The sequence below is a fragment of the Chaetura pelagica genome, unplaced genomic scaffold (genome assembly GCF_000747805.2).
Source record: "Chaetura pelagica isolate M959 unplaced genomic scaffold, ChaPel_1.0 scaffold105, whole genome shotgun sequence".
In the NCBI taxonomy this organism is placed as follows: Eukaryota; Metazoa; Chordata; class Aves; order Apodiformes; family Apodidae; genus Chaetura; species Chaetura pelagica.
In genome coordinates this window covers 4,318,549-4,341,723 of record NW_009953393.1, presented here as the reverse complement: position 1 = coordinate 4,341,723, position 23,175 = coordinate 4,318,549, and the positions used below count along the sequence as shown (strand labels likewise).

The 23,175-nt window shown below is 36.5% G+C and overlaps 1 protein-coding gene across 3 annotated transcripts in view; it reads left to right on the top strand.

Annotated features, from left to right (window-relative positions):
* The window catches only part of PDS5B (PDS5, regulator of cohesion maintenance, homolog B (S. cerevisiae)), a 91,869-nt gene that overhangs the window by 18,043 nt on the left and 50,651 nt on the right, over positions 1-23,175 (top strand). For all 3 annotated transcript variants that reach the window (XM_009998347.1, XM_009998348.1, XM_009998345.1), the window contains exons 7-13: positions 878-1,018; positions 11,474-11,589; positions 12,755-12,849; positions 14,706-14,851; positions 15,749-15,900; positions 17,082-17,195; positions 18,614-18,695. In XM_009998347.1, the coding sequence (XP_009996649.1) occupies positions 878-1,018; positions 11,474-11,589; positions 12,755-12,849; positions 14,706-14,851; positions 15,749-15,900; positions 17,082-17,195; positions 18,614-18,695 (846 nt within the window). The remainder of the gene's footprint in view (positions 1-877; positions 1,019-11,473; positions 11,590-12,754; positions 12,850-14,705; positions 14,852-15,748; positions 15,901-17,081; positions 17,196-18,613; positions 18,696-23,175) is intronic.

Here is a 23,175-nt window from a genome sequence, read left to right as displayed (position 1 = left end):
TAAATGTAATTTCTTTACTGATATGATTAACCTTGTCAACTACAGAGGCTGGTGATATTAGGAAACTGAACTAGCAGTTAAGTGTATTCTGTTGCCTTAGTGGCAGATGGAAGTAGTATTAATTTGTTTGGTCCCACTTGTGTATTGTTTAAACCCAAAGAGAAGAAAAATCTTCCAAATTATGTCTCCTCCCTCCCAGCTCTTAGAAGTAGGGGGTAATATGCTCCTATTATTTACTACTTACTAATCTGTTATGAGAGAATATAGTTGAAAGTAGTGTGGAATTAATATTTGATATTAGAAAATATTTTATTTAATGAGAAATATTAAGTTTCCCTCAAACTTGTAAATTTTACGAAGCAAGAATAATTGCTTTACCAGGTGCATTGTGCTGCTTGCAAATATGAATTTTGGAACTGTCGCTTATTAATTCCTGTGGTTTTGCTTATGGTTCCTTAACCTGTCAGCTGTATACTGCAGTAACAAGTCAGTTGTTTCAGCCTGTTTTTGACTAAATGTTAGAATACTTTTAAAGTTATTGTTCTCAAAAATGAATTGACTGTAAATACGTCACCTTATAAGAAGATCTGATGCACTGGAGCTCCTCCGAAGTTGTGCTTCTTAAATTAGTTGTAGTCTTGCTGTGGTAAATAAGACATCAGTGTTTAAGTGTAATACCAAATACAACACAACGATAATTCAGGATTTTTACTATGGAAATAATCTATGTGAACCTCCTTTCCTCCTCTCTTCCCCTCCCCTTTTTTTTTTTAATAGTGGTGAAATGAAAAGGTGAATTTAGGTGGTAGACAGGCATAGAATTTAGAAGGGTGTATATTTACTCTTGTTATTGATGTATACTCTTTTTATTTTCTAGTTCTTCAATCAGGTCCTCATGCTTGGTAAAACATCAATTAGTGACCTGTCGGAGCACGTGTTTGACTTGATTTTGGAGTTATACAATATTGACAGTCACCTCTTGCTTTCTGTTCTACCACAGCTTGAATTCAAACTTAAGGTAAACACTTCTTGTACTATATATATATATTTGAATTGTGTGTGCTTTGACCATTAATACCATATTTTTTAACTGACAAGTTAATAAAATTAGTTTGCATATAAAACTAATACTTACATAAAACATAGAACCTCTGCATCTTTAGAAGGAAAATTCATAAAAGCCCAAAAGAAGAGCAATTCAGCTTCAAATGTATTAACCTACAGTGCATGTTTGCATATGTTTGGGTTTTGGTTGAGGGTTGTGTTGTGGGGTTTTTGTGGTTTTTCTGATTTGTATCTTTGAAGCAATAACTTGATTTTTTAATTACTTTAGTATTCGACCTATTTAGTTCCTTGCTTTACTGTAGTAATTATTGTGAAGGGCTTTAATATGTTAAAAGTACCTTGTGCCACTAGCTGTGGAGAAAAGCAACATCTGTTTAGAACAGTGAATTTTGGCAGGGAAGAATTTGGCTCCTTGTTAATGGAAATGCATGTACTGACAATTTTTTCCAAATAGAAAGTGTGTGACAGGTGGAAACAGAGCATTGGACACACAAATGTCTTGTAGTCATTGCTCCAATGACACATGATTTTTCGGGCTTATTTCTTAAGTCTGAAGGATAGCTGGTGCTAGCTATCTATTTTAATAGGTATTTTTCTTTTTGACTTTCTGTGATTTTGGAGTGTTTCCATCACTTGGAGAAACCTGTTGTGACAGCTAGTACTCCTGTTCTGTACTAGTTTTACTCTGTTTGTCTTTGTGTAGGGTTTCTGTCGAAGTAAGGAATTTCAAATGTAGTAATATAAAACTAATCAAAGTGATTTTTATGAAACTTGAGGACTAATGTGCAATGGGCAACTTAATTTTGTGTTTACTTTTATTATCAAGGACAGACTGTAGGTTTGTGTAACCTTTGGCCTGTTCTCACTGTAGTATTTATTACCATAGTGACTTGTTTGTGCTTATTATTTTTTCAATAATTCTGCTAGGCAGGCACACTACACTTTTTGGATGAGTGGTAATGGTGGTATCTTTCCATTCACATTTCCAGAAGAAGTAGGGTTCAATTTACAGCTTGCTGTTAGTGTCCTAAATATAGATTTTTCTCATCATTCAGTTCCTGTTCTTACATGTGCTGAACAATTATCATTCTCATGCCAATAAAAAAAAGTACTTCTGCAGCTGAAGCTGTTATTCAAGAGATGTAATCTTAACTGCTGCCACATCCTTTTCTTTTTCACAGCTATAATTGCAATAATGTTTCCATTTCTAGGTCCATTTAAAACTACAGGTTCCTGAATTATCTTCTTGCTCCTTCAGTGACACTGATATTCCACTATTTCAATACTAACTTCTTTCTGTATTGTATTTGACCAACGGAATCAGCAAATTTAGTAGCCTACTGCTGTCAGCCTTTTCCCCTCTCCCGCCTGTCTGCCCCCGAACAACTTCTGTGTTCTTCTGTCATCTGGGTGATTTCAGCCCTAAGCATTTCCATGTTTTCTTTTTGTACCTCTTAATTTACAACACATTTTTCATGTTTGCATTTCTGTTCTTTGTGTAATTTTTAAAAATGATGAACATGTATTTTGTTGCTTTTCGTCTCCTTGATCCTCACTTTAGTTTTCTCTTTGTGATCCTTGGGGATAAGGGATTATCCCTTGGGGATAAGGTGTTTCATGTTTGACATTTTTAAGATCCAATTTAACAATGTTTCCAGTAGACATGTACATTTTAATAGTTACATTCTTACTGCACTTATTCTTTGATCTCTGAGCTCAGTTCAGTTTGTGGCTATTTTGAGAGCATGGCTTGGCTTCTGTTTGAATAATCTTGTTTCTTCAGGCGTGTGCTTTTGATGCCTTAAGTTAAAAGGACAAACAATATATGCCTGTTTTGTCCTCTTGGCTGTGAAATGTAGTTTGACCCATCTTTTACAGAAAAAAAAAATCACCCTCTGTTTGAAATAGGATAATCCTGATAAACATCCTGAGAAACTAGAACAGATTATCCAGGGAAGTTATGGATGCCCCCTCCCTGGAAATGTTCCAGGCCAGGATGAATGGGGCTTGGAGCAACCTGGGCTAGTGAAAGATGTCCCTGCCCACAGCAGGGGGTTTGGAACTAGGTGATCTTCAAAGGTTCCTACTTATACAAACCATTTTGTGGTTCTGAGTGAGTTGAGAGGTCTTTAAGATCTTTCTGTGGTTAAAAGGGTATTTTGAAGGTGAATGTTCTGAAATATTAATGAAATATGGTCAGCCTATGGTTTTTCTGAGGTCAACACAAGTTTGTTCTTTATGCAAACCTGCCTATGATGATTAAATACTTTCCATTCCAACAAGAGATGTGGCTTTATGCTAAACATCAGCAGCTAGTGTCAAGCAATTTTAATTAATTTCATTAAATGAATTAATTTAATTCCAGGTAAATCCATGTCCGAGTAAATACCACATTAGTGTGTAGAGAGAGCTCAATTCTGATGAAACTCAGGGTGCTTATGGTAGAAGGTAGCTAGCTAATGTTTTGCTGCTTTGAATGAAAAGAAGCTGGATGGTATTATGCATGTTGGCTTGTTGAAGCATTGGGTCAGGTGGGTGGTAAAGGAGAAAAATAATCTTGGCAGCCCATATTGAAATGTGGGAGAAGGGAGATGTCTTTTTGAATAAAGGTAGTTTAAAGTTACAATAACAACAAACCTTGGTAAGTTCTGCATATCATTCAGAGTTTGCCTAGATGGCTTTGGTTTTTCTGGATTTGGTACATCATATTACATCTTTACCCATACCCATAGTTAAAAAAAGTCTTATTGCCAGTAGGGAATGATAAATGGTTACTTTCACACATATGTTAATTCTAGATTTTTATTTTTTTCTTTAGTGGTCCTATCAGGTACCTTATCTATATGATGTACCAATATGCCTTGCCATTTGAGCTCTCTGTGGATTCTCTACTAGGTATTTAAGTAGAAGCTTGTGCAGTATATTTAGGTCAAATATGTATTTTCACAGGGGTGTCCAGTTTTTGTTCTATGAGATTGTCTCATATGGCTCTTGAATATACAAGTGTGATAATAGAAGTGAAATATTAAAGGCAAATGCTCAAATAATGCTTATGGAGTAATGGGACAGTTACTGGATTCCAGGATTTTATATAGATGCTTTGCTGCTAAAGAAGTTTGTGTTACTCTTAAAGCAGATAATGTTGAGGGAAGGTGTGGCAACCTCAACTATTGAGTTGTGAATTTTGAGAAGTGAAGATGTGTCAGAATTATCTTTTGTGCAGTGAACACATGGAAGTGGATATGTGATCTGTGCTTTTCAAAGATAAATTGGATAATTGCTCTCTGAGTTTTGGAAATGTGCATTTTCTTTATAATTGCCTTCAAAAACAGCGAGCAAAAAAATAAATAAAAACTGGCCAGATGGAGTAGACTCATGGTAGACTTCCTCTGAGTAAGACAAAGTGTTCTGGCTCACTCTAAAGCTGATGCTTTAAAACAAAAAATCAGGTACAAATTTGGCAAGTTCTGCAGGAATTTGGACAGAACCCAGTAGTTTATTTCAGTGAAATTTAAAGTAAGAGAAGTAAATCCCTTTCTTAAGGCATTTTCTTATGTTTTGCAGTAGTTTGAGCCATTTTTATCTAAAAGCTGTTATTTTAAAATTCTTTTGACATTGTTTAAGAAGTCTTTTTGCCAGAAGACAATGATAAATGGTGACTTTTATACATATGTTAAACAATTTTAGATACATTTTTTTACTGACCTCATCATATGAAGTCTGAAAAACAATGATTGTTGGCTCAGGACTTCAAAATATATTAAGAAATAAGAACTAGGCCTCCATAAAAGAGTGATGTGACATGGAATTTCCAAAAGCAAATTGTATAGAAATTGATTAAAGACAACCTGAAGAAAATTATTTGATTCTGTGCACATGTTCCTCCTAGGACTCATCCATTTTCTTATGTCTGGCACTGCTGGGAGTTTTTTCACTATAATTTATCCCAAGAACAGTGAGTGCCAGAGACTTAAGTGTTACAACAGCCATCTTGCTCTTATCTTAATATGATTAATTCCTGGAGTATTGTGAGCTGCCCCAAAAGGGCATTGCTCATAACATCTTTGGATGGAGTGGATTGAGTTGTTTTGTAATTCTTCTGGTGAATAGTTATCCAAGTTATCCTTGGATAACTTTACCTGTGTACAGGGGGTGAAAGCAAGCTGAATTGTCCAGACATGTAGATGACCTTTCAGGAATTTTAAAGACATGCTGCAGAACTGGTGCATATTGGGAGAATGTGTGGTGCTGTTTGTGGAGTACTGTGATACCAAATCTGGACTCTCTCTTGAGTCAGACCCATTTAAGGTGATGTTCGCTGGTTGTCTTGTGTGACAGAGACATAACAACCCTTATCAGGTGCCAGTGGAGATTATCTGTATGTCATTTTGATGCTGTCCTCTTCATAATTTCTGTGTAAGAGCTGAAAAGGACATCTCTGATACCAAGTAAGTGGCACATTTTAGTTCCACTTCGGATTGGAAACTATATCTGGTAATTCACTGGGTCAAGTTGCTGAAAAAATTGTTTCTAATGCAGAAATTCTACATACACAGTTGTTCTGGTTTGGCTTGGTGGGTTTTTGGGTAGAGGGGGAAAGGCTTCAGGGGTGGCTCCATTAAGAAGCTGAGAAACTCCACCTGCCCCAAAACCCAGCCAAGGTGCCATTAGAGGGACAATAGATGCCCCTCAGTGATTAACATATGAAAGAACTGAGATAACACCTGAGCGGAGAAGTACTTGTGCAGGAGGAGCAGAGCAGTGATGGTGAGGGGGAATGGTGCTGGTGGTTGGTGAGGAAGGAGAAGAAGGTGTCCAAGCAGAAGTTTCCCTGCAACCCATGGTGAGATGGCAGCTGTCCCCCTGCAATCGTGGAGGAACGTGGTGGAACATTCCCTGAAGGCACCAGGAGGGGTGAACTTGGCCACTGGACTTGGATTCTGTGGCCAGAGAACCTGCTGCCTGTGGACTCTGTGCAGCTTTGGAAGACCCTGGTGCCAGGAGAGTTTGTCCCCAACGCAGCCATGACTCTGTGGGAAGCCCAGGCTGGAGCAGCTCTGGACCTTGTGGGAAGGACTCATTGAGAGGTTCGTGGAGGTCTCTCTCCCATGAGAGGGACCCTGTGGGGAAGAAGGGAAGGACTGTAAGGAATCCTCCCTCCTGAGGAGGATGGAGCAGCAGGAACCACCAGCCTGTGAACTGACTCTAAACCCCATCCCCTGTCCCCTTGTGCTGCAGAGGGTAAGGAGGGAGAGAAACGGGGAATAAAGTGATCTGGGCCCAGGAAGAAGGGAGGGGTGGGGTAACATATGCTAGCCCTGCTCTTTGTGTTTTCTGTGTCCTGTGTGTGTTTGCTTAGTGTGAAATTAAATTGTTATTTTTTTTCCCCAATTGAGTCTGTTTTGCCTGGGATCTTAATTGGTGAAGAACCCTCCTTGTTCTTTGTTTCAACCCATGAGCTTTGTCCTTATCCTGGATGATGTGCGTGTGTGTGGAGTTGACTGAGCAGCCATGGGCCTGCTCCTTTGTTCTATTGGGCCCAAATCACGACAGCAATGCAGTGACCATACTGATAAAACTATCCTTCTGTCTTAGAATATGTGCTTTAGTAATGTTGGTGGCCATACCCCTTCTTAAATAAGAAGGCCTCTTTGCTGTCTTCTTTGAGGACTCTGTGCTCATGGACAACTCACCAATCGTTTAAAATTTATGCAATGTTACAGAAATTGGATCTCGGTCCTGTTTTGTTGAATGTTGGTGAAGTTTCAACAGTGTCCTGTTGTTGACAGTTCATACATCCAATGTCTCCACCTACTACCTACTCCAACTAATAATCATAAAGAACTGTAACTTTGCTTAGTGGGAGGTCATATCCAGTCTCTGCCATGAATGTGCTTGGTTTGTGGTGAGTCTGTTCTGCCTGGGCCTATGAGAACTACCAAATTCTGTCTGAGGACAGACTGAAATCTATGAAGTCTGGTTATACTCCTGTGCCATGATTGCAAGATCTGTTATGCTCCCTTCCATAAATTCTAATTAGAGTTAAGGGGGTGGGAAGGAGGGAACTTGGTCTTGATCTTGATCCAGTTTTGAGGAGCTTCTCCAGTTCCTGGAGGATGCTGAAAGCTCTTGATATTCTTTATTTATTCTTGCAGGGATGGCTTGCCTGTTTCATCCTAACCTTAGGGTCCTCAGTCTCACAGTATGGATGCTGGGCATTTCTTTGATGGTGATCTTGTTTCTCTAAAGTGTTTCTTCTTGGTATCACCAACTTTTCCACTCGTTGTGTATTCCATACATGAACCAGATTTTTGACCTGGTATCTTATTTCTTTGCTTTTTGACATTTTGTGGTGCATTTTGAACATGAAGTGGCTGTGGTTTTCTCCCAACTACCATATAAGTTTCACTGAGCTATCTCCACTGCTTTCCAATTGATTTGGCTGTCTTGTTCTCAGCCTCTGTTGCCTACAGCAGTTTGAGGATGCGAACAATTGTCGGTGTGTCTGACTCATTACCTGACAGGATCCAAATCTCTTGCCCTCCATATCCCTGAGCTTTTTGCACTCATCGTGGCAGAAAGCCTCATGATTTATCTTCATGGGATCAGGTTCTTATGGAAGTTTAGACTGTCTTTTTGAGTTTATGAAAAATCCAAGGGCTTTCCTGTCAGTGACCAAATAAATTTTTGAAAGTGTGTGGAGAGTCTACAAAACAGTACGAAACTTGTGGGAGAGTTTAGGTGCCTCAGTAACACCGTGGTGCATATTTACTATTTTGGATCTAACCATTGTGGCCACCTAGTGTTCAGGCACCTTGACAGTTTGGTACAATCAGCGGCCATCCAGTTTGGTCACTCACTGCTGTGAGAGTTGTACGTGTTAACTTGGATGAAGAATGAAAGGTTGGTGGCAGCAGCTGGTATTCTCTGAAATGTGCAGCTTTTATGTGCTTTACTCCCATGGTTGCTTTTTCTGTCCTATCTATCCCAATAATATTTTAATATGTTTGAAGAGAACTGAAATACAATCAAGTGTATGCTGTGCCATGTCACATACCAAACACAAATGGAGGAACTGGTTATCCTTCTGGATCTGGCTGGGTTGGAATTAATTTTCTTTGTAGCAGCCCATGTGGTGCTGTACTGTGTATTTATGTGCTGATGGCACACTTCTGTATTGGCTATTGCTAAATAGTGCTTGCACAGGTAAAGGCTTTCTCCTCCCAACACGAGGAGGCTGAGAGAGGACACATGCTGAGCAATGAAAGCTCAGGGAAATGAGGAGGAAGGGGGGCATGTTTGTGCCCATAGTATTTATCTTCCCAAAAAAGACTGTACATACTGAGACCCTGCTTTCTAAGAACTGGTGGGACATCTGCCTGCCAATAAGAAGTAGAGAATGAATTCCTCTTTTTGCTTTACCTGTGCACACAGCTTTTGCTTTGCCTATGAAACAGTCATTATTTTGATCCATGAGCCTTTTAGCCTTCCTTGTATTTTCTCCCCTTCCATTTTCTGTACAGGAGAGGAGAGTGAAAGACTGGCAAAGGGGTGTTTGGCTTTTGGCCAGGATGAACCCATCACACCTTTATAGATTTTGTAAAGAAAACTTCTATGTTCTCATCTGGCAGAAAAGGAGAGAGCTGCGAGAATCATGGTCGCTTCTTACTGGTAGTTATTGTTTACCTAGTTTTGGAAAGGAGTTTGAGGGATGAGCAGGAGAACACACACTGAGATTCATGTAACTTAACCTATTCTGTGAGGGTCACTCATTGGTGCCTGATCTTAGCATTACTAAGTGGTGTTTTTAGAGACCTAGCTTAACATAGAAGTGTTACTGGTGCGGGGGAAGGAAGAGAGGTAGGGAATGTATTGTTTAGGCTGACTTGTAAAGGAAACTGATATTCCTTCATTTGAATTGGATATCTGAATTTTAGAAATTTGTATTACTGAAAGTGAGTGCCATTTCAATGTTAAGGAGAATGAAAAGCTTGTGAATAGACTATTGAGGGAATAACCATAATGGGGTTTAGGTCTTTATTTTACCATCCTTCTAAGCCAATATGATGTAGTGAATTAAATCAATAAAATGTTGACTTTTATTGTAGACCTGCCTTTCTTCCTGTATATGGTAGTTAAAATTTTTGGCAAGTTGCAGGTCTTGTGTCCACTTTGACTTCCAAATCCTCCCACCAGGATCTCAGTGCTGCCTGTTGTCTTGGATTTGGTAATTCTTATAACAGTCTGACCACCTTCTGTCTCGTTGCCACTAACAACTGCTGAAGAGCAGCTGACTCTTGCGAGCATGTATGGGGAACCAAAAATACTAATAGAATTATTTGGGTTGGAAGGGACCTTTAAAGATCATCTAATTCCAACCCCCTTTCATGGGCAGGGACACTCAAAGGTTGCTCAAAGCCCTGTCCAATGTGGCCTTCAACATTTCCAGGGAGGGGACATCCACAACTTCCCTGGGCAACCTGTGCCAGTGTCTCACCACCCCCATGGTGAAGCATGTGTTCCTAATGTTAAACTAAATCTACCCTCTTCCAGTTTAAAACCATTATTGGTGTCCTATCGCTACATGCCCTTAATGCAAATTTTAATTGACAAATCATTATGGAATAATAATAAGGATACAGAGTGATAAGAGATGAAGGATCTGACTTTTCTAGTACACAATGTCTCATAGAATGGAGAAATATTAGAATTTTTTCAATGTTTATTATACTAATTTTTTCCCCTTAGAAAAAGAACTGGAGATGTCTATCTTTGTTTTTCTGTATTTCTGGCTGGTTAATTAAGTAATTGGATGTTTAATGTTCTCTACACCACTCCACCCCTTCCCTCCCCACCTTCTGGGATGTTTTGCTTTAGACCTGTGCTGGTTAGCTAGAGAAATGCAGAGATGCCTAATATTTTCAATAATTAGTTGATTTAAGCAGGAGTGGATGGGTGGAAGGTGAGTGATGCAGATTAGACTAAAACAAGCAACAAAAAAATAGTAACATTCTTGATCACAAAGATACAATAAGAATTTGTAGCGTGATGGACACTTATGAGCTGAAACTCATCAAGGCAAAGATAATTTATTGCAGATTAAGGAGAGGAGGTTACAGGTGGCCTTCGGTAATGTCAGTCTGAATTTTGGAAACATTTGTCATAGGCACACATTAATGGTTTTACTATTGATGCTGCTAATACTCAATACTGAAGTGAATGTGAATGAAGAAGAATTATAGTCTTGCAATGTAAGATATTTTGTCTTTAACTTTGCTTGCACTGTTACTTCAAGGATTTTACAAATGCTTTTACTGTTCTTAGGGAGCTGAATTAAAAGGATATACTGGCAAACTTCTTAGCCCATTTATGGTATTGGGTCAGATAGAAATAGTTGGTCTTTGAGACTGTGGTGTTGTATTAGAGAACTCTTGACAGCTACATTGTACTCTTCTTGTTTGTATTCATAAAAGTGATGTTGAGCTAATAAGAATGTCAAAGGGTAGAAAAGAACAGGTTTTTAAACAGACCTTACCACTAGGAAAAAAAAATGGAAATGGGATGAATAGTATTTCAATAATATAAACTAATTTTAGCTATTTGCTTTTCAAAGAAGTGTTGCAACCACTTGTTCTTTTTCTTTACTAAACAAAAGAAAAAAAATGGTGGACAGTAAGTACATGCTAATTGCACAAATGTTAGAACACATTTCCAAAGTATGTATTAAGCTTCAAATGCTGTGTGCTCTATTAAGCAAACTAGTTATGTTAGTACTAATTTGAACTACTAAAGAAAGTGATTTGTTGTAACTTGGTGTTTTTAATTATAAACTTAAATACAGGACCAGATCCTGTGCTTCTCGGATAATGGATGCTTAATGTTATATTCTCTTAAAAACTTGTTTTCTGATTTAATTTTTTCTTTTTTTAACTAAATGTTTATAATTGAACGCTGTTCTGCAGAACTGTAATCCTTCATGTGCAGGCACATGTAGAATCAGTTTTGTGAGTTATCTGTTGTGCTTGAATTTGTGTAAGGTTGCACAGACATATCACAGATTTTCTAACAAGATCAGGTACCTGTTCTTGAGGGTTAAAAAGGTGTTGGCATCTGTGTGTTTTTCATCAGGCTTTGTTCACATTGTTTTTTATCTCTACATTGTGTTTTGTTTTCATTGTCTTTATTTTGTCTTCTCCCAATAATAGTGGAGTTTTTTTGTCTTGAGATATACATTTGTATACAAGAAAAATCTATTAATCTGTATTAAGATAGTTTTAGAGGTGTTTAAGTGTATTGGAGCAAAAGCTATACAAAACAGAGCAGTGTTTTTATTTTGTGTTTTGTTCTGCTTATTTGGTTTTGGTTTTGGTTGGTTTTTTATTTTAAAAAAAACCTGTTGATTTTCCAGAGCAATGACAATGAAGAACGTCTGCAGGTGGTAAAACTTCTGGCAAAAATGTTTGGGGCAAAGGATTCGGAATTGGCATCTCAAAACAAACCACTTTGGCAGTGCTACCTGGGAAGGTATATGCTGGTTTAGTTCCCTTCCTAGGATGGGAAAAACATTCAATGACGTATAATTCAATTTTTCTTTTTTAAAGTGACATGTCTAAGTGTGAGTTCCCTTCTGCTGCTATATCCAAAATCTGACAAATAATGCCTAAGAGCTTATTTTATGTACATCTGCATCTCTGATTCTGCAGAGTGAAAAATTACAAGTCATCCCTTCTAGTACATTTTTTGCAAACACCTTTATTACCATTGTTGAGAAAAATGAATAGTTTGTTTTAATTGCTTCAAGATAAACTGTTCAATGATGGATTAATTCTGTAACAGCATCAAGTGGCATTTGCAGTATCAGATGATAATAGAACTGGTTCTGTATTGTTTACTGTTTTCAGAGGTTTTTTTTTAATGGTAAGAGTGCCTTAAGACAGGTGTGTAGTATTTTAGGCTTTTGTTTTTAAGATATTCTGCCAGTGGATAGAAAATATAGCTGGAGACTAGTCAGGATGAAAATATTTTTTAATTGAGTAAACGAAGAGAAATTCTATAAATTATACAGATGCAGTAGTTTAATGTAGCATTCAGTTATGTCAAAACCAGAGTCCTCAAATGCTACTTTTAAAAGTGCAGGAAACTTAATTTTGCTTGAAAGTATAAAGCTATTTAAAACATTGCATGTCATCCAAAAATACTTGATCTATTTGGGCCCAAAGGAAAATTGTTAATTGTGTTCTAATGTGAAGCAATGTGAATATATGTAATCTGTTGTTCATAATGACTGTTTTCAACTAGTTATGAATCACATACGTGTATTTACTTTTTTCAAGGATTTTAACTAACTTGAAATAGCTGTGTTATTAGAGGAACCATTCTTAAAATCTCTTGATTTTTAGAAAATAAATATTTTTTACTAAAAGCTATTCCTTAAAACTTCTTTATTTGATAAATAAGTATTTCAACACCAGATACGTTCCAAAAATATTTGTTTTCATTTTGTTAAAACAAAGTATTTTGAGGATATCTTGAAAATGCATTTAATTTTTCAACATAATATGGTGAAATCAAAGACATTCTAGGCATAAAAATATATTCAGAGATATTTGAGATTGTGTAGAAATAAACTAATGGCTTGGGTAGAAGTAACGTTTTTGTTGTTGTAATGCATTGTCTTGTTTCTAAATAGGTTTAATGATATCCATGTACCTATTCGTCTTGAATGTGTGAAATTTGCAAGTCACTGCCTTATGAACCATCCTGACCTAGCTAAAGACTTAACAGGTACCAGATTTATCGTAACATTAAAATACAATTTTAAGTCTCCTAGAAAAATGAGTAAGGTTAGTTGTAATCCTACGTAACACTGTCAGATGTTGTGAAGGATGTACCTGAGGTTGGATTTCTAAGTCACTGAGTCCCTGCCTTCAGCGCTGCTTCTCAGCCTGAGGGGATTGTACCTAAAGAATGCATCTCCCTCTCTTACAGTAGTTATACTTGCAACTGCTGTTGAAGTTAAGCACCATGGGATCAGACAAAGACAGCCTGGCTATACTAATGGTCATGGCATATATTAATTAGGGAGCAGAGCTGGGACTTGAGTTCCACAAAGGTGCAATATGTAAATGTTATGAGGCTGCTGCCTAAAACATGAATACAGTTCTCATGACTGTGACCACAGCCATTGGTTCCTTCTTCAGATCCAACACTGCCTGTAACTCAAGACTTCTGTAGAAAGAAGGCAACTGGCATAGATAGAAGCGTTTAGTGTTTGTTGCTCCCCATGTCTTAATGAAGGAAGTGTAATTAAAGAGAATGGATTAGTTTGGGAGTTTTTTCCCCCGTCAAAGTGTGTATGAAGACTGTAGCTCCCCCTCATCACTAAACTCTTACTTAATGTAATTTATTTGGAGTTAATGTCTTTATCTATTTGCTCTAACAAGGGAATTTAATGAGGGCTGTTAAGTGCATGGGATTGCTTTTCTGCTTGCTGAGTGTTTGTCAAGTAAGACACAAACACAAACAGGCCAGAGTCATCCCATAGTTATTGGTATTGTTAACCCAGCTTTAAAAATAAAATGTTTGTGGACCTTTCCTCCTTAATACAACGGTAAAGATGTTTTCTCTTTGATTAACACAATTGTCTTTTCAATGTTGTTTTTTTTTTTTTTTTTCCCTTATTACATTGCAGAAAGACTTTGTGCCCCCTCTAATGGTATCCTCTGGGAAATGTAATTTTGGTTGCCCCTCCTCTCCCCACAGTGCTTGTTGAAGTCAAGTTGTTGAAAAATTTCTGACTTGCTGGTGTTTTGAGACCAGAATTGTTTTGTGCTATGGCATTGTTCTTCATTTGTTTTAGTTTATTATATATTCCTGTGGAACAAAACTGTTTTTAAAAAACTTATTTGGATTTCAGATTTCATAATCTCAATAAGCCCAAAGCTTTATTTCTTGATGTTCTCTTTTGACACTTGTGCTGACTACCAGAAATGTGAAGGGCCAATATTTCAGCTGGGACTTTCATTGATCAATAATAAGAGAACAGTAACCTCTGGTTATTCCATTCTGAGTAAATTTTGAGTTTTCAATGTTTCTTAATGTTCCCAGTGGTTCACTGCTGCATACAGTGATCTTAATAGCTTTTGTGTATGTTTCCCTACCCGTTTGTGCTTCTAAGCTCATCTAAAATGCATACTTACAAACAGATACATTAACTTTGCTATTGTATATATCAGCTTCTAAAATGACAATAGGTAGCAAACATGTTTGGCACTTATAAGCAGAGATCTTAAAATGTTGATTGTGTAAGATTATTGATGCTATCAAATAAGTGGTCAAAATAATCCAGAAAATGGATTACTAATGTAGACATAACATAAATATGAAAGAATAAAAATAAAATGTAAGCCCATAACTTATTTCCTTAATGCCACAAATATAAATATTATATTTTAAGCAAATATAGTTTTACTGACATTGCAGTTAATTATAGAGAAAACTACTGTTTATTTTTTACTATTGGTGCTCGGAACAGCAGAAAATAATCTTTTCTGCTTCTGTCAGTTGTGTACTGCCTAGTGAAAGAAAAGTAGCTGAAGTTGCATACCTACAATTAAATATTTACTCTATTTTTTCCTCAGAGTATCTTAAAGTAAGGTCACATGATCCTGAAGAGGCCATAAGGCATGATGTTATAGTATCCATAGTAACTGCTGCTAAAAAAGATCTTTTGCTTGTCAATGATCACCTGCTTAATTTTGTCAGAGAGCGAACACTGGATAAGAGGGTAAGACATAATTTGTACTAATGATAACTATGTGTTATAATTCTGGAGTAGAGTTCAGCTTTTTAGAAAGCAACACTTCTAAAAATGTTGTACTAATTTTAAAATTACAAATTAAATCAGTATAATTTAAAAAATGTCAGAGCAGTCTGTCTAATGTAAAAAAGTCATGTAAAAGTAATATTTGCCCCTGACTAGAATGCCACATTTTTCATTGTGTTGTGTTTTTATTTAAGAAAATTTTTAAAAAGGCTAAAGCATAACAATGTTGTTGCAGTTGTCTTATTCTAGTAAAATTAAGTGAAATGAGACCCTTGTAAAACATTCTAACATTTTTCAGAAGAAATTCTGCAAGCTGGTTTCAAAATGTATTGTAGATTACTGATGTAAAATGTCTTACCATCAGAGGTAGCTAGTTTACCTGCGTTAATGAAGAAGACTGCAAGTCAGAAGACTGCAAATCAGTATAATAGCTTTCAAATTTGAATAGTTTTGAAGTTGAGCTTAGCTATATTTCATTATTTGTAAAATTATGAAGTTTGCTGCTTATGGTAAAGAATGATAAACAATGCTGTTGGTGGCAAACTTTTAAAATTAACATTATCAACAGGCTTCTTTATTTGATTCCATGCTTTCCCTTGTTGCACTTGTAATACAATTGCAGATATTCAGTATAGACTATGAGAAGGGGTGATGGCTTAAATGTATAACAGTTCTGAATTCAATAGTTGCATATTAGCTACTTATGTTGAAAGGTTTAACATAATAGATATGGTCCAATTTAACTTTTTTTAAATTACATAATTTTATTTTGGTATAGAACAGGAAACATGTACCGAGAAATTATTGGGTCTTTTCAGTTTTGACATGCTAAACTGGGTACTATTTCTTTTTCTCAAGTGGAGAGTGAGGAAGGAAGCTATGATGGGACTTGCACAGATATACAAGAAATATTCATTGCAATCAGAAGCAGGAAAAGAAGCTGCAAAACAGATATCATGGATCAAAGATAAACTTCTGCATATATATTATCAAAACAGTATTGATGACCGGTAAGTCAATTGGGAAAGTTAGGTGATTCTGTGGGTAAGTGTGGTAACCTACCATGCAGATTTATTTTTCTTTTGTGTCTAAGTTCTGACAAAAAGCAGAAGATAATGCTGTATGTTTTCATCCAGTGTGTAATCTTATACAATTGCAGCTAAATGTTGTCCTCTGTTGCTTTCTTCTGCTTTTTTTGGCCTTAAAAAAAACCAACACCAAAACCAACTGCTTCTGAATGGTGAGATAGGTTGAAATATTTTGAAATTTTTGGCTGTACTACACACTGCTTCAGGAAAAGTAATTTTTGTTTATATCATAGAATTATGGAATCCTAAAACAATTCAAGTTGGAAAAGACCCTTGGGATCACTGAGTCCAACAATCATCCCTAGTTTACAAAGCTCTCCCCTAAACCACATCCACCAACACCACATCCAAACAGCCCTTAAACACATCCAGGGATGGTGACTCAACCACCTCCCTGGGCAGCCTATTCCAGCATATTAACTGACCAGCCAGTGCTTGATCTAACAGATCATATGCTCATCCAGGCCATGAGCAGCCAGTTTTTTTTATGAGAGTTCTATGGGGAACCGTGTCAAATGCTTTTTGGAGGTCCAGATAGACAATATCCACAGCCTTTCCCTTGTCCAGTAGTCAGGTCATCAGGTTATAAAAGGAGATCAGGTTCATCAGGTAGGACCTGCCTTTCATAAACCCATGCTGACTGGGCCTGATCCCCTGGTTATCCATTATATGGCTTCTAATAACCCTCAAGATTATCTGCTCCATGACCTTACCTGGTACTGAGGTCAGACTGACAGGTCTGTAGTTTCCTGGATCCTCCTTTCTGCCTTTCTTATAGATGGGTGTTACATTTGCTACCCTCCAGTCTACTGGGACCTCCCCAGTTAGCCAGCACATCAGGTAAATAATGGAAAGTGGCTATCAGTAGCTTGCTAATTTTTCTGTTAAAATTCTGAAAGATTGCTTTAGCAATCTTGCTTTAGATTTGCTCATTGTTCCTGTATGCTTTTATTATAAGTCTAGTACATGTAGTGACAACAGTTAAGGCATCTTACTCTACAGAAGGTTAGTTTTTCTTTAATATAATAGACATGAATGAAAGCTTTGTCCTGCAATTTAAGACTTGCTTTCTTACTTTAAAGTTGCTTAATCCTGTCTTTCAGACTACTTGTTGAACGTATCTTTGCCCAGTATATGGTCCCTCACAACTTGGAGACAAATGAACGAATGAAATGTTTGTATTACCTTTATGCAACGCTGGATTCAAATGCTGTGAAGTACGTGTTATTTTTGACTTCTTGCAAAATAATTTTTAAGATGAATATTATTTTAAATGAAATTAGTTGTAAATTGTACAGTAGTTTGTGACTTACCAGAAAATGGTGGATCAATTCTTAGTATCTGGTTTTGAAGTGAGGTTTTGAAAAAAAACAACAGCCTACTAATAGGGTGTTTTCTGACAAGGTGTGGTACCTTTTCACCACAAACAGCTAAAACAGGTGTCAAGGATCTGGAAATAAGCTTAAGTGCATGTGGGTCCTTTTATGTCTGAAAAGAGGTAGCATAGATGTAGGTAGCATTGACTAGCTCTAGATCTTATCTGACAGCTTCTCACTTAATATACTCCTTGTGTTAGCAGCCAGCATGATTTAAGAGTGGGAAGGAATAATTTGTTTTTCCATCTTTAGCATGCATTTTACATACCTTCTCCAGCTTAAAATGGGCACATGCACGTGGATTGGACTAATAATATCAGTGTTCACACTTTGAAATTATTTAGTTTTACCTTGTTTTTCATTTAGTAGTACTCAGGCACTTGAAAATCAGTAGGGTTTTTTTCACATGAAGGAGACTAGAAAAAGCTTTGTTAATGAAACAATGGTTTCAAAAACCCATAAGACTGCAAATGCTACAGAGTAATATAGTCAAATTAGGAGTAGTATATTAAAAATTATGTTACTGTTCTAGTAATTTTTAGTATAGGCTAAACAAAAATGTAGAATTTATTCCTTCAGGTACTTGTTATTTGAGGCAACAAAACTTTGGAATTCTGCAGTTTTCATATGTAGCAGTACTACTTTTAAAGACATGGTATGTTTAGTTATTTGTATCGAACTGTGACACTACTTGTGGATTCTGAAAGATTTTTGATTTTTTTTTTTAGATTAAACTGTGACTTTCTCCTGGAAAATGTGCTAATTTTGAATTTTGTCAAGTATCTTATGAATCTCTTACAAGTCTAATCATGTCCACTTTTCACAGTTTATTCATCTAGTAGCTGCTCTCTGTGTGCAAGAAAAACATTGTTTTGATGATAAAAATCTTAAATATCTGCTCTAGTCTGCTTCTTGGTATGTTTTTAGAGGAATGATTTCAGGCTTGTACAAATGAGTTCTTTATGGGCCAGACATTAGTAACTTCCTACATTTTTTAAAGACAGTGTAGTTAAGCATCTGAAATGAAACTTATTTAAAAATCTCACTTCGTTCCATTCTAAAATGACCTGTTAAACTTTCCCTGTCATGCCATTAGGAAACATTCAGTCTTTGCTCACACAGCAGTGAAACTTGGGATGATAAACACATGGCTGAGTTTGAAGTGGAAAAGAGTCTAAAGACTTATTGAACAGTTGTGTTATTTAACAGATGATTTTTGGCAACTCTTATCTAACTATTTATTTCTTTATTTATTTTAGAGCATTGAATGAAATGTGGAAGTGTCAAAATCTGCTACGGCATCAAGTAAAGGATTTAGTTGACCTAATAAAACAACCCAAAGTGAGTTCAGTTTGTCTTTATCCTGTTTTTCAGTTCTGTAAGTTTGACTATCTCAAGCTTACTTAATAACAGAAAATATTGTGAAAATTAACCGGCACTCCATTAGACTACCCTTGCAGTAAGAAATGTGTCAGAGATTTTCCAAATAAAAATCCCTTACTGTTTCAGTCATGATTGCAGTGGAATTCATAATTTTGATTAGTGCATTTAAAATACGCTGTATGTTGTATTAAATTTCCAGTGCATTAATTGCTAGTACAATTGCATTTCATTGATGGCATTTAAATATTTTTTATGTGCTGTTTTATATTATTCGAGTTAGTTTAAATGCATGTAGGAATTTCAAACCTGAGTTAGTTTTTTTACTTTCTGCATTTCAATTTAAAGTGAAATTTCATCTTTTTCTTTTGTTCTCAGGGAGATGTGATTAAATTTTTTCTCAATTGTAGAACATAAAATATAATACAGAATTAAAACATGTAGGCTTTGATAAATGCTAGCATAACCATAGCATTCAAAACAGTGTGTGCTGTTGAAATATTTGCATTTGTCCACGTGGCTTTCATCCTGTCTTGCTGTGAAGTGCCGGTTCTCTACACTTGAATCATCTATTGCGTAATGGTCTCAATGGAAGAATCTAAGGGGATTGTGATCGTCAGATGTTGTTGTGGGCAACGAAACTGTTTTGAGTCAGAGAATTTAATGTAATTTAGTTTGTCATTTAACAAACTTTTAATTATTGATTCTGGTACTGAGAAATAGAAGTGAACAGCCACTTAGAGAAACAGCTTTGGTTCCCCTTCAGACCTGCTTCACAGTCACCAGGCCCCTTGCCTCATGCTATGCTCAGTCCCTTTGGTGAGGTGATGACAGCAGAGGATAGGGGTAGGGAGGAGTCTGACCGTAGTGGTTCTGTTCCTTTTGCTGCTTCTCATTTCTTACTCACTGCTCCAGCATGAGTTGTTCCTCCATCCACAGTCTCTTTAGCATTGTACTTCCTCCAATGTCTCCCCTCTTAAGTACGTTTTATCAGAGGCACTATAGGCTCCTCTAACTGAATGAAGTTTTGGTGAGTAGTGGGCTGGCTTGTTGGTTGTGGAGCTCACTGGAAATGGCTCTGGCGGGCACAGGACAGTCTCTGACCTCCTTCTGCAGAGGTCACCATGGCAGCCTTTTGCTATTCCAAGCCCTGCCCTTTGTGTCCAATGCAGATGCTTAGCGATTTTTACCTAAACTTCTATTTCTGTGATACTCCTTGTATGGTTTGTTAGGTTTATATTTTGGATGTTGTTTTGGGATTTCCACACTCCTTCCCCCATTGGTATTTATATAAATAAATAAGTCTGTTTTAAAATAAAAGTTCATTTTCATAATCGTAAACTGAAGAGACATACAGTATGAGGCAGTAATAATCGTGAGACAAATATCCATTAGCCATTCAGAGCTCTAGAAACTTTGTTTTCTTTCAGGAAACAAAATGGAACCTTTTAGAAAATGACTTGGTGTTACCACATGTGCTTTTCCACCTCAGTCTTTAATTTTTCCACCTAATCGTTACAGCTTAACTGTTGATTTGTTCTGCTGTAGATGGTGTCCCTGTGACATTGTGAGTGCTCCCAGAGATGAAGAGGGATAAGCCAGGAAGCAGTGTTAAGAAGTTGCCACAAGGAAACTCTGAGTAGTGAGAAAAAAATTGTAGCAAGAAAAAACAAAGTTACAATAAGAGTAATCAAATATGGAATAAGGTAGCCAAGAGAGGTTGTGAAATCTTCATCCTTGTAAATATTTAAAATGGAAGTAGATGGGGCCTGGAGCAAAACCTGACCTAAGGTGTCTTCTGCTTTGAGAAGACAGTTCAGTTGGGTGATGTACAGTTTTTGCTTCCAACCTACATTATTCTGTGATATATCTTTGAACTTTCCAGTGTACTCTTTGGCTTATCTTAAAAAAATCTTTCTGCTGTTTAGTGAAGCTCCTGTAGGCATTCTTCTTTTTTTTTCTCTGCAGTCTCTGCCCAGTGTAAGCATTATTGAGGAGACTGAAAATGTGTTATGAATCTTTCAATTTTATTTTATGATAGTTTCTCCTACTCTGAGACAGAATGGACATGAAACTTGCCTTTGAGATTAGTTACTTTCCTGAAAAGCAAAAGCATAAATCAGAACTCTTGTTTTCTCCTGCAGAAATGGTATACAGTTGCATAAAATACATAAACTTGCCTGTTCATATGCATAGAAGTGGGTGAATGCTGGTTTGCCTGTATTTACATTACATGCTTGATTTGCTGCAGGTGTGCAGCTGTCCTGATGCTTCCATATCATGAATACAAGATAATGTGGATATAGTGCCACAGTAGATCTTCTAAAAATAAGTGTTACTTTATCATCTTAAATCTGTTATCATTCAGTGAACTTTTACTACTGGGAGTTAAAAGAATGCTTCTGACTCAGGTTATTTCATGTTTGGCTGAAAGATTAGTATTTTGCTCAAATTCAGGTTTGTTTTAGTGTGACCTTAAGCCAATTCTCGAAGACTTAGCCAATATTAGAAGATCAAACCAGTCAGAAACAAAGAAACTCCCCAGTACAGTTTTAGTATTTTTCTTCTGAGTTGCAAGTGGTGTGAATATGCAGATTCTGTATCTGTTGAGATTATTTGAATCCTGTAAACCAGATTTGATTTCTTTTTTTTTCATTTCCTTTCTGAATGTGTCTGTTCAGCTGCAACAGCAAAAAGCCCCCAAAATGATAGCATTCATCTAAAACTAAAAAGTGACAAAGTTCTGCAGAAATACTTGATGGCTAGAATTATGTGCCAAGTGCCCATGTGAAAAGATAGCGGGGTTATTCACTAAAAATGTCTTTCTTAATCTAGTGCTATATTTTTGTTGTGCTCCAACCTTTCCAAGGTTGCCACTATTCTCAAACCTACTAATTAATTTGCCTTTTTTATAACAAAAAACTGTGCGAATATGTTAGAACTCAATCCTCTTTTTTTTTTTTTTCATAGTACCTATTTGACTGCAGAACAGAAATTTATTCTGAAAAGTTGAAGGATACTCGTCCTGGAAACAGACAATTTCATGTGTTAGCCAAGGTTATTTTAATAAATGGTAATTTTTTTATCTCCAGAGCTGATATGGCTTGTTTCAACTTTGAGATGTATAGGCAGATTTCTTCAATAAATGCAAAGAAATTAGATGTCCCTGAAGGAGACTTTGACTGTTTTGAAGTTTTCCTATCTGGTCTATAATAGTTATAAAACTTTTATAAGAAATTGTTAATATCTTTCAAGCCTACCTCTTCATGACTCTTTCCTGATATGGATCTGATGAAAAGGCCCACTGTGTTAATTTGCCTCATGTTAAATAATTTAGTAAGAAGAGGTTTTTTTTCTTCTAAGGTGAGCCTACTGTTTGAGTTGATGTGGTATTTTTTTCGTGTTTGTAACTTTTAGGCTTTTCTGCCATCACTTTTGTCTTCTATAAAGGGAGTTCTGTAAAAGACAGTTCTTGCAATGGTTGTGGCTCAACACTGTTCTTTTAAAATTTAAATACTTTTCAGTGAAAGCTCACAAAGTATGGTTGTGTTCCTGTTTAAGTCTTTTTGCAGAAGCTATAATTTGATACTTGTAGCCCAAAATTAATAGTATTCATATGCATTTATGAGGTTTTGCAGACTTAGGAAGTTCTGCCACTGATGTTCATCTGTCAGAAGTCAACTGGCAGCTTTCTTTATGGTTTAAAACCTAATCGGTCTGTATGCTTTTGCCAACATTACTGCAAGATTTAATTTTCTTTCAAGTTTCAGTTTTAATTTTACTAACAAAGATTTTGGAGTTGTTTAATAGCATTTTTAACATTTTTTTTCTTCTTTCATTTACTGTAGAGTGCTTTTCTGAAGATGAGGGTGTTACCTTTGCTGTACAGTTAAGGATTCCCCTTCTAGTTTTTACTGATAATTCCTTAGTATTTCAAACTTCAGTGTAATTCCACAAAATTTCCTAGTCTGTAAAATACTGTGGATTACAGCTAAAAGTGAGGGGAAAGTGTCTTGGAAACAAAGTTGTTTGCCTTCAGTAGTAGGTGATACGTTGTAGAAAAATCACTTCTTTATGAGACCATATTTGTAACAAATTAAATGTGCTTGCTCCGTAGTTTTACCTGGCTGTGAAATTTGTTGTATTTTTTCCTGTTCCATTTGTTCAGTGTCAGAACTAACTGTTAAGGTGGACTTGACACCTGGAATTTGAAATTCAGTACAAGCTGAATTACTAACAGAAGGAAAACGATTGAGATTAAAAGTCTGTTTTGTGCAACTCATTCTGCATGCAAAGTGCTGTTGAATAACTGTGTATCAGTCACAGTTTTGCTGAAATCTAAGCTTCATAGATATCCTGAAGTGCAGTTATGCTTTCTCTTTTTTTCTGGTTGTCATAGTCCCTGCTTGTTACTTTCACAGTTACACCGTTATTGTCTGTC